Source organism: Natator depressus, chromosome 8 (assembly GCF_965152275.1).
Source record: "Natator depressus isolate rNatDep1 chromosome 8, rNatDep2.hap1, whole genome shotgun sequence".
In the NCBI taxonomy this organism is placed as follows: Eukaryota; Metazoa; Chordata; order Testudines; family Cheloniidae; genus Natator; species Natator depressus.
The window spans coordinates 78,258,860-78,271,337 of NC_134241.1; the positions used below are offsets into that span (position 1 = coordinate 78,258,860).

The window sequence follows — 12,478 nt, forward strand, 5'->3', positions numbered from 1 at the left end:
AATGAGCTCTGCCCAGGTAGACCCTATGCACACATGGAGCCACATCAATTTTAATAGGTTCCAAGCAGAGCTCAATGCAGGATTGGAGTCTAAGTTACACAAAGGACAATAAATATGGAAAGGCAAACATTGCAATTGTATGAATTACCAATTGTATGAATAAAAAACATTCCAATTGTGGAATTCATGTTGCTGTCTAACCACCTGTCCAACACCATGTCTTTTTAAAAGGGAGGCACTCTCTCTCTCTCTTTCACTAATTCCCCTTTTGGAAATGCTAGTGGTAATTCCCCTAGTGGTCCAGATTCTTGGCTGTGGTGCAGCTAAGGTTCGTGTAGCCCAAGAAAAGCAAAGTTGGCTGTGTGCCACCTTTGTGTCTCCTGGATTCTGGAAGCGACCACAGAACAGGAACATCAAGGACTGTTCTAGCTAATGCGGTGCTGCAATGGTTCCCTACAGAGCTATCCAGCTGCATGGATTAGCTGAAGCACTGTATAAAGGAATTACTCACAGGCACAAAGTTAAGCATGTGCATACGTGTATGCAGGACTGGGGTCTAAAGCAGCGTTTTTCATCATTATTTAGGAATTACTCACCTTATAAATCCAGCTGAAATGAATTTGCTAGTAAGAGCTGCAGAAACTGTATTTAATGTGAAGTTCCACACTTCTTCTGGGACATAAAAAACATGAAGCTCTACCAACTAAATGCAGTGAGAGAAGATTATCTCAGTTATAGATATACAGTAAGCATTTAAATCAGGGGTCTCAAACTCAAATGACCATGAGGGCCACATGAAGACTAGTACATTGGCTTGAGGGCCGCACCACTGACCACCCCCCACCACTGCCCTGGCCCTGCCCTCACTCCTCTCCTTCCGTGAGACCCCGCCCCTGCACCACCTCTTCCCACCCCTTCCCTGCCCCCATTCCAACCCCTTCCCTGAAATCCCCATCGCAACTCCGCTGCTCCCTGCCCCCAGGGGGTGCAGGGGGTCAGGGTGTGGCAGGAGGTTCAGGGCAGGGGGTTGGGGTGCAGGAGGTATGCGGGGTGCGTCAGGGGGCTCAGGGCAGCGGTGTGGGGTGTGGGAGGAGGCTCAGGGCAGGGAGTTGGGGTGCAGGAGGGGTGTGGGGTGCATCAGGGGGCTCAGGGCAGCAGTGTGGGGTGTGTCAGGGGCCTCAGGGCAGGGGTCGGGGTGCATGAGGGGTGTGGGGTGCAGCAGGGGGGTTGGCTGCCGGAGGGGTTTGGAGGCGGGTCCAGCCTGGTGTGCACTGCGGGCAGGGCAGGCTCCTTAGAACATACATGTTTTTAATGCACACAAGGCTTTTACTTGGTATCAGTGAACCAGTTATTTGAATAATAACATTTAGACTTGCAGAGTCAGGTAGATTTTCGAAGTACTGTATAAACATGGTTAAAAATCATTATCAGGTAGTCAGTTATACAGGCTTTGGACTGCTAGCAGAAAGGAGATTTACAATAATATAATAAAAAGAAAAGGAGTACTTGTGGCACCTTAGAGACTAACCAATTTATTTGAGCATAAGCTTTCATGAGCTACAGCTCACTTCATCGGATGAATACTGTGGAAAGTGTTGGATCATATTAAAGAAGTTCTGTATTAAAATCACAAATGAGTTTGATTCCCCATAGTTTAAATTCCAGGGTATTACTAATTAAGAGGTCTCTTGGTTTTTGGTACTGTTTCTCTCCCTCTGTATGTGAAACTTGCAAGCTGCTAATTGCGTTAGTACATTCTAAGACAGAGTCTGTTCTCAAAGCAATTCACAGAGAGAGACTCAAAGCAATACTCTAACAACAGACACAGCACCCAGAGACTCCCCGCCCTTTTGTTGTATTAACAACTGTGATTAAAATAGAGATAGAGGATGGATGTGGATGGATGCTTGGTGTGGATAAGAACTGAATGATCAGGGAGGTGCCAGCCTAAGAATCCAGTGTCCATCGGCTGAAGAAGGCGTCAAGTGGAAATAACCAGAGGACCCCGGAGGGCAGACTGGAATCCACCCAACAGCCTCAAGAATGGGAGAACCAAAGAACAAGATAACATCTAGCAGCACGGAGCCGTCAGGAATGTGCTATCTGCTGATTGATTCAGCAACAGCATGATGAAGCAATTCCCATAGACTGGCATAGGAAGAAATTCCTATAAAAATAGACTCTAAAAAAGTGAGAACTTTGGGGTCTGATTCTGCAAACCAACTTCCAGGAGCATCAGATGAGCATCTGACAAGGCCCTGCTCCCTCCTCATGTCCAGGCCACCTGGCCAGTGGCTTGGCATGAGCAACTCTAAGGCTGGTAACTATGATAACAACCTTGCAGAACCTGTGTGTGTGTGTGTGTGTGTATATGAATGAATGTGTGAAGAAATATGAGATTGAATGGAATGTTATAGCTGTAACTAACTGCTTACTATGATTCTTTCTGTATTCACAATAAATGTGGTATTTTGCCTTTTTCCCTTTAATAAGATCCTGCTGGTTTTTAATTTATTGGTACAACATTTTGGTGGAGAATTGCGAAAGGGGGAATATTGGTAAAAAACCTCAGTTATTGTAAATATTGGTGTGCACACCGCCAGCTCTAGTGAGCTAGGCATTTCTATTAGGTTAACCAGACCTGCTGGCCTCCGAGAAGGTAGCAGGGGACCTGCTGGCCTCCGAGAAGGTAGCAGGAAAAACAGATTAAACCAGACCTGCTGGCCTCCGAGAAGGTAGCAGGGGACCTGCTGGCCTCCGAGAAGGTAGCAGGAAAAACAGATTAAACCAGACCTGCTGGCCTCCGAGAAGGTAGCAGGGGACCTGCTGGCCTCCGAGAAGGTAGCAGGAAAAACAGATTAAACCAGACCTGCTGGCCTCCGAGAAGGTAGCAGGGGACCTGCTGGCCTCCGAGAAGGTAGCAGGGAAGAACAGATTAAACTAGACCTGCTGGCCTCCGAGAAGGTAGCAGGGAAAACAGATTAAACCAGACCTGCTGGCCTCCGAGAAGGTAGCAGGGGACCTGCTGGCCTCCGAGAAGGTAGCAGGGAAGAACAGGTTAACCGGACCAGCTGGCCTCCGAGAAGGTAGCAGGGAGAAATAGGTTAACCAGACCTGCTGGCCTCCGGGAAGGTAGCAGGGGACCTGCTGGCCTCCGGGAAGGTAGCAGGGGAAAAACGCATAGATTAAGCTATGATTTCAGAATCTAGGCTGTGTCACTTGCTAAGTAATACCAGCAGTGACAAAGAGATTGAAATATCCATGTTAAGATGTTTAAAAGAAAACAGGGTAAGCCAGTACCAGAGGGAGGAATGGAGTCAGAAGGAACTCCAACCTCACCTTTTGTTAAAGAAATTACACCTTTTAAACAAAACCTTCAAAAATTTGGGCACAGTCCTTGGACTAAACAAGCCCTAGCTGATCTCTGCACTATTTCGGACCTAGAGGATAGATTGGCTCAGTATATCCTCATATACAAACCTTCTAGTGCTGCCAAAAGAGATGCAGCAGCAATTTGGTTGTTGTGGGAGGCATGTAAGGATTCTTCCCTCCGCTTGTCTTCATGTAAAGAGGAAAAGGCACAAACGGAAAAGGGAGCAGACAATTGGAAGGTGCTGGCTACAAATACCCAAAGCCAGCTGAAAATAGTGAAAGAGGCACTCCAGGAATACAAAAAGAGTGAAAAAGTTAACTCTGCAGAGGCTGGAGGGAGGCAGGTAAAGGGGGAGAAGGTCCTATGTATGGCACCCCCAGGCATAATTACAAAGAGAAAGAGTAAAAAAAAAAAAAAGTTAACTCTGCAGAGGCTGGAGGGAATTAAGCAGCTAAACTTTGTGAAAATGTTAAAAAGGAAAAGTGTTAGAGAAAGAGCATTCTTGGTTTCTTTGCAGCCATTCTGAAAGAAAAATGGGCCCTTTTCCAAAGGAATGTCTGTAAATTAGCCAGGCAAAAGAAACTGATTAAAATCATTTGACTGGACAATTTAGTCAAATTTGCTAAAAGAACATAAGGGGGTTCTATTGGAACTTAACTGCCTCAAATGTATAAAGGGAATGTAAGATGTAAAAAAACAGAGCAACGTGGAAGGGATGTTAAAGAAAAGAAAATGTGTATGATTTTTGGAAAAACCCTTTAAGGTCGTATGGTAATGATGCTTCTCAGTTATTACCTGTAAATAAAACTTAAAGCTTAACACAGCAGGAAAAACATTATAAACTTGGTCTGCTGTATAAGAAGGAAAACTCAGGGATTTAATGACTAAACAGTGGGATAATTTCCCCATAACCCTTAAAAGATAAAAGCCATTGAAACCTGGCCCACCTATAGAACAAAAACAGGAAAATGTGGGGGCAATTCCTCTGTTTTGCCTGCAATCAGCAAGGGTATTTGTAAAAGAAATATTTTAAGCAATAATCTGCCACCCCAAAAGGGGTAGAAACATGTTCTTTTTGTCTTTCAGAAAAATCAGGAAAAGCTGATGCCAGCTGAAAAGTAACCCAATACCATGAATCTACTGTCACAATAGAAATTGTGTTTTGTGTTCTATGTTTTGTCTTGTGTTTTGTCTTGTTGCTAGCACTGTTGTGTGTTTAAAAAAAAAAAAAAAGAAGATACTGAAGACCTGCAGGAACTTAAAAATAAATTAAGCTCTCTGTCCCAGCTACAGGACAGCCTGATACAAAAACAAGTACATGCCAACGTAGACTTGGTCCAAATTGGTCTGGGTAACCTAAAAGGCCGATGGAATCTTTAGTAATGGCTTAATACTACCACATGGCTTATCCATTAAAAAAAAATATATATTAGAAATAGGAAACTACACAGCCATAGCTCTGGGATGCACTGAAATGCAGATACTTGCACGAGCTACTTTGGAACACAAAATGTTCTGCGTCATATTGGGAAATATTAAGGGTTTGATGCATTTGTTAAAACAAAGAAAGAGATCATTGTTTGACACTTATCAACATGAATGGATGCAATATGTTTCCAGTATTGTGAAACCAGACTTGTTAATGGGAGAAATTGTTGTCAAAATTGCACACCAACAGTCCCTGGAGGCAAAGGTATTGAAGGTTAACCCACTCCCCATATTACACATGGGATCCTTCTGGCTACCCTGGACCTTGAGCCAGTGGGCTGGGGAGGGAGGGAAGCTATTGGACACTAGAGGTTGTATCGAATGGACTCCTCAAAAGTGGGTGTGCCTCACCTTGCCTGTTGCCCCAGAACCTTGTAGTAAAGATACATCACTAGGATCGTGTATGTGGCATGAATTGGAATCACAAACTCAAATTGCCTCACAGTACCTTCTCTTGAATAGGCTACATAGAAAGTGACACTGACGATTATAAATCTTAGTGTCAAAAGGGGGATTATGTTGGATCATATTAAAGAAGTTCTGTATTAAAATCACAAATGAGTTTGATTCCCCATAGTTTAAATTCCAGGGTATTACTAATTAAGAGGTCTCTTGGTTTTTGGTACTGTTTCTCTCCCTCTGTATGTGAAACTTGCAAGCTGCTAATTGCGTTAGTACATTCTAAGACAGAGTCTGTTCTCAAAGCAATTCACAGAGAGAGACTCAAAGCAATACTCTAACAACAGACACAGCACCCAGAGACTCCCCGCCCTTTTGTTGTATTAACAACTGTGATTAAAATAGAGATAGAGGATGGATGTGGATGGATGCTTGGTGTGGATAAGAACTGAATGATCAGGGAGGTGCCAGCCTAAGAATCCAGTGTCCATCGGCTGAAGAAGGCGTCAAGTGGAAATAACCAGAGGACCCCGGAGGGCAGACTGGAATCCACCCAACAGCCTCAAGAATGGGAGAACCAAAGAACAAGATAACATCTAGCAGCACGGAGCCGTCAGGAATGTGCTATCTGCTGATTGATTCAGCAACAGCATGATGAAGCAATTCCCATAGACTGGCATAGGAAGAAATTCCTATAAAAATAGACTCTAAAAAAGTGAGAACTTTGGGGTCTGATTCTGCAAACCAACTTCCAGGAGCATCAGATGAGCATCTGACAAGGCCCTGCTCCCTCCTCATGTCCAGGCCACCTGGCCAGTGGCTTGGCATGAGCAACTCTAAGGCTGGTAACTATGATAACAACCTTGCAGAACCTGTGTGTGTGTGTGTGTGTGTATATGAATGAATGTGTGAAGAAATATGAGATTGAATGGAATGTTATAGCTGTAACTAACTGCTTACTATGATTCTTTCTGTATTCACAATAAATGTGGTATTTTGCCTTTTTCCCTTTAATAAGATCCTGCTGGTTTTTAATTTATTGGTACAACAAAAGTGTAGAAGATCTTTTTATACACACAAACCATGAAAAAAATGGGTGTTTATCACTACAAAAGGTTTCCCCCCACCCCACTCTCCTGCTGGTAATAGCTTATCTAAAGTGATCACTCTCCTTACAATGTGTATGATAATCAAGGTGGGCCATTTCCAGCACAAATTCAGGTTTTCTCTCCCCCCCACCCCCCAAACAAACCCACTCTCCTGTTGGTAATAGCTTATCTAAAGTGATCACTCTCCTTACAATGTGTATGATAATTAAGGTGGGCCATTTCCAGCACAAATCCAGGATTTAACAAGAACGTCTGAGGAACGGGGGGGGGAGGGGGGGAGGAATAAGCAAGGGGAAATAGGTTACTTTTTATAATGACTCAACCATTCCCAGTCTCTATTCAAGCCTAAATTAATTGTATCCAATTTGCAAATTAATTCCAATTCAGCAGTCTCTCGTTGGAGTCTGTTTTCGATTTTTTTTTTGTTGAAGGATAGTAACTTTGAGATCAGAAATCGAGTGACCAGAGAGACTGAAGTGTTCTCCGACTGGTTTTTGAATGTTATAATTCTTGACATCTGATTTGTGTCCATTTATTCTTTTACGTAGAGACTGTCCCGTTTGACCAATGTACATGGCAGAGGGGCATTGCTGGCACATGATGGCATATATCACATTGGTAGATGTGCAGGTGAACGAGCCTTTGATAGTGTGGCTGATGTTATTAGGCCCTGTGATGGTGTCCCCTGAATAGATATGTGGGCACAGTTGGCAACAGGCTTTGTTGCAAGGATAGGTTCCTGGGTTAGTGGTTCTGTTGTGTGGTATGTAGTTGCTGGTGAGTATTTGCTTCAGGTTGGGAGGCTGTCTGTAGGCAAGGACTGGCCTGTCTCCCAAGAATTTGTGAGAGTGTTGGGTCGTCCTTCAGGATAGGTTGTAGATCCTTGATAATGCATTGGAGGGGTTTTAGTTGGGGGCTGAAGGTGACGGCTAGTGGCGTTCTGTTATTTTGTTAGGCCTGTCCTGTAGTAGGTGACTTCTGGGAACTCTTCTGGCTCTATCAATCTGTTTCTTCACTTCCGCAGGTAGGTACTGTAGTTGTAAGAATGCTTGATAGAGATCTTGTAGGTGTTTGTCTCTGTCTGAGGGGTTGGAGCAAATGCGGTTGTATCACAGAGCTTGGCTGTAGACAGTGGATCATGTGGTGTGGTCAGGGTGAAAGCTGGAGGCATGTCGGTAGGAATAGCGGTCAGTAGGTTTCCGGTATAGGGTGGTGTTTATGTGACCATCGTTTATTAGCACTGTAGTATCCAGGAAGTGGATCTCTTGTGTGGACTGGACCAGCCTGAAGTTGATGGTGGGATGGAAATTGTTGAAATCATGGTGGAATTCCTCAAGGGCTTCTTTTCCATGGGTCCAGATGATGAAGATGTCATCAATATAGCGCAAGTAGAGTTGGGGCGTTAGGGGATGAGAGCTCAGGAAGCGTTGTTCTAAGTCAGCCATAAAAATGTTGGCATACTGTGGGGCCATGTGGGTACCCATAGCAGTGCCGCTGATTTGAAGGTATACATTGTCCCCAAATGTAAAATAGTTATGGGTAAGGACAGTGTCACAAAGTTCAGCCACCAGGTTAGCCGTGACATTATCGGGGATAGTGTTCTTGACGGCTTGTAGTCCATCTTTGTGTGGAATGTTGGTGTAGAGGGCTTCTACATCCATAGTGGCCAGGATGGTGTCATCAGGAAGATCACCGATGGATTGTAGTTTCCTGAGGAAGTCAGTGGTGTCTCGAAGGTAGCTCGGAGTGCTGGAAGTGTAGGGCCTGAGGAGGGAATCTACATAGCCAGACAATCCTGCTGTCAGGGTGCCAATGCCTGAGAATGGTTGAGTCATTATAAAAAGTAACCTATTTCCCCTTGCTTATTCCTTTCCCCCCCACCTACTGTTCCTCAGACGTTCTTGTTAAACCCTGGATTTGTGCTGGAAATGGCCCACCTTGATTATCATACACATTGTAAGGAGAGTGATCACTTTAGATAAGCTATTACCAACAGGAGAGTGGGTTTGTTTGGGGGGTGGGGGGGAGAGAAAACCTGAATTTGTGCTGGAAATGGCCCACCTTGATTATCATACACATTGTAAGGAGAGTGATCACTTTAGATAAGCTATTACCAGCAGGAGAGTGGGGGGGGGGAACCTTTTGTAGTGATAAACACCCATTTTTTTCATGGTTTGTGTGTATAAAAACATCTTCTGTATTTTCCACAGTATGCATCCGATGAAGTGAGCTGTAGCTCACGAAAGCTTATGCTCAAATAAATTGGTTAGTCTCTAAGGTGCCACAAGTACTCCTTTTCTTTTTGCGAATACAGACTAACACGGCTGTTACTCTGAAACCTGAAATAATATAATAATAATGGACCAAATCCTGCAGTATTAACTCAGAAATTTCCCAGTGATAGGATATGGCTCACGAATAAGAAAAATAGCTATAGTGCTGACAAATGTCAGCCATGGAATAATTATCAATGATATCTTGTAAAACATTTTTTCCTGATTGTAGAGGTTCACTTTTGCAAATTAGAATGTTTCAGTAGAACTATAAACTTGGGTCCAATATCTCCTTTCTGCTCCTTACAAACCTCACTCCAATTATCATTTTATAAAATTATAAATGTTTTCTATATTAATAAAAATACTAATGCAGACTCAAGACCAGCAGAGGAGTTTACACCTCTGAGTCATTGTTTGCAGACATTATATCAATTTACACTTGGTTCACATTTGGCAGGCTCTCTCTGCAATTATAAGTTCTAGAAAAGTACTTTAAAAAAGAAAGGAAGAAAACTTGGATTCAGCACAATCTGAATATTTCACGTGGGCCACATAAATAATCATGAGGGCTGGATTTGGACCGCACACATTTCAATTGACAGCGTGTTCAGTGTGGAAATTTTTCACAGAAATAACGTTGAAACTATTTTATATTTTATTCTGTAGAAGTCAGGGGAGAGGAGCTGTGCTGCTGTTGGATGTTACTCCGCCAGCAATGATTGGAACTGACTAGAAATACTTGAAGTCCTCAGAGAGATATGTGACCTCCTAAAATCTGTAGAGCTCTAAGAGCCTGATGCAAAGTCCATTGAAGTCAATGCAAAGGCTTCTATGAACTTGAATGGGCTTGGATCAGGGCCTCAGTGTAAAACGGTGTGTGGAGAAGCCTCCATGTGCCTGTGTTGAGGGAAAGGGCTCAGGGCTTAATTTGTAATGAAAGAGGTGCTAGGGCTCAAGCAATTAGGTGCTGGGGTTCAAGCAATTTATTTACATTCATAACTGATGCAGCAAGCCCAGAAGTGCCAGGGCTATGAAATGCAAAGCTTAGAGGTGCCAGGCTCAGCCCTGGCACAAATTAATCACTGTCTCTACTGCCTTGCATCTTGTGTATTCATATACACTTTTCTGGATCAGAATGCTGGCATTTTACAGCTACTTTGCATGGATGTAAATGGCTACACAAAGTGTAAGGCAATGGAAAATCAGGCCCTTTATGTTCTAGTTTTACTCCTTGCCTTCACTCTGAGCCATGCAAGAGAAAGGAGTGCAGGGCTCACCATTAATATACATTTGTCTTATTAATGACAAATACAGACGGAGGTCCTGGCAACACTAGGAAAAAAATTCAAAACATTTCCAGACTTCTAAGAATTATAGCAATAGTCCAAGTACTCAAGTGCACAGGCCAGTGGCTGTTGAAACCACGACTGGACCTGAACTGAGGAGGGTTAGGTGACATTATGCTTAAAACTGTGATGGCCATGGGAGCCCTGTTGATAGCTGAGCTGCCAATATTGTTATCTTTGATGCAGCTGAACCAGTGTTAGAAATAGTGGGAAATTTTTGGAAAAGTTTCCTAGTGTATATGTGGCCTATATAAACAACCATCACAAATAAGCTTTAGTGAATATTCCTACAAACTTTTGGGTATTAAATATAAACTAAACTTTGAATGGTTTTTCACGTACACATCTTTAAAATAAGTGGATATTTTCTTCACACATCTGTCAGAAAATGCATGGCAGAAACTTTCACAATTTAGAACAGTTATACAGATTTTCTAAAATATTCAGAGCAAAAATTCTCACCTCTGATGTTGGAGGTCTAGTTTGACTGAATGACATATTCACTGGTGCCTGAATTGGATGTCACTGAATTCCAGATGGATTTTTAAATTTCGTTTGTATCTTAGCACTACTTAACAGTAAGGGTTATGATAAATCCTGTAAGTCAAAAATGGTATTCCATTCAGTTTGAATCTGTTTCCACTTCGTACAAAAGTTTTAGAAAAAAGCAGCAGAGAGCTTGTAAGTAGGTCCTGGATTCAGGCTGAAGGCTTTGATTCCAGCAAAACCTGAAGACAAACTGCAAAGAGTTAAGTATTGACTAGTAGGCTTAATACTCCCTTTGATGTGAACACACCTTCTATACAACTAAATATCACCTAAGTAACCCAGTGAATTGCATAATTGCAGTTGTGCAACTGAGGTTTGCGTTAGTATTCTGAGTAACATTTTCCATTCTTCTTTCATCAAAAAGTATTTAATTACTGTATATAGTTTTCTATATATTTCTACAGTGCATCTAACAAACGCAAGATGTATTTCTTCCAGTGTCTGGATTTATTTTTGGTAGGTGGGCAAGAATGGCAGAGTCTGAAGCCATGCAGTCATTCACACCTATGACATTTCAGCATGCAAGAATCAAAACGAAAAAGTATTGCAAGGACACTGGGCTTCATCCATGAAGCAAGAGAGGATGTGGGAATGGGCAAGTCCCTGTACCATTAATCCTATCTATGGATATGCACATTTCAAACTGTAATAATTTCTCCATGGATTCCAATACCCAGATTTTTCATGCTATTTAACCCTCATTTTAGCGGGGTATTGAACCATCAATGCATTGCTTCAATGCAAGAAAGGCTTCCTGGATCAGTGTTGGAAGATGACAAATCTGATTGGTAATAGGACACACCTTATCTAGACTGGTAAAAGCAAATGCCTGGTCAAACCAGAATAAAGGTTGTTTCTTGGCCTGGGTACAAGGTTCAACATAAAAAGGCACATACACTTCCTAGGCTTTTACACAACACTTGCTTTAGATCCTTTGCTGCCATAAATATACACTACTGGTCAGGTTGCTGACAAGTAACAAACGTGCTAGTATAGACAGGCTGATGATTAGTGCTTCTGGTTTTTTGAGTTTATTAATTTAATTTTGGGAGGATTATTTTTATCAATTTTTGAATTTTATGTAGATGTCCAAAACCCAGGGTTTTTCATGGCTTTCTCTTTGTATATGTTATATATATATATTACTCATTACAGTCATATATGCTGTAATGAGTAATCTCTTTGTAATGTTCCCTAGTGAGCATCAGCAAGGTCTACAGAGACCAATTAATGTTGCAATATGTTAGTGTGAATTACAAATCACACCTCCCATAGTCTGCATTACTGCTCCATGTAGACAAGCTCTCAGCCCTGGCCTACACCAGGACTTTAGGTCGAATTTAGCAGCGTTAAATCGATGTAAACCTGCACCCGTCCACACAATGAAGCCCTTTATTTTGACTTAAAGGGCTCTTAAAATCGATTTCCTTACTCCACCCCTGACAAGTGGATTAGCGCTTAAATCGGCCTTGCCGGCTCGAATTTGGGGGTACTATGGACACAATTCGATGGTATTGGCCTCCAGGAGCTATCCCAGAGTGCTCCATTGTGACCGCTCTGGACAGCACTCTCAACTCAGATGCACTGGCCAGGTAGACAGGAAAAGAACCGCGAACTTTTGAATCTCATTTCCTGTTTGGCCAGCATGGCAAGCTGCAGGTGACCATGCAGAGCTCATCAGCAGAGGTGACCATGATGGAGTCCCAGAATCGCAAAAGAGCTCCAGCATGGACCGAACGGGAGGTACGGGATCTGATCGCTGTATGGGGAGAGGAATCCGTGCTATCAGAACTCCGTTCCAGTTTTCGAAATGCCAAAACCTTTGTCAAAATCTCCCAGGGCATGAAGGACAGAGGCCATAACAGGGACCCGAAGCAGTGCCGCGTGAAACTTAAGGAGCTGAGGCAAGCCTACCAGAAAACCAGAGAGGCGAACGGC

General features: G+C 42.9%; 1 protein-coding gene across 1 annotated transcript in view; it reads right to left on the reverse strand.

Annotated features, from left to right (window-relative positions):
• The window catches only part of SPATA1 (spermatogenesis associated 1), a gene marked incomplete at its 5' end in the record, with an annotated part of 44,336 nt that extends 33,829 nt beyond the window's left edge, over nt 1–10,507 (reverse strand). Inside the window, 2 exons of the mRNA XM_074961418.1 lie at nt 597–703; nt 10,454–10,507. Of these exons, the coding sequence (XP_074817519.1) occupies nt 597–703; nt 10,454–10,507 (161 nt within the window). The remainder of the gene's footprint in view (nt 1–596; nt 704–10,453) is intronic.
• Nucleotides 10,508–12,478: the final 1,971 nt, after the last annotated feature.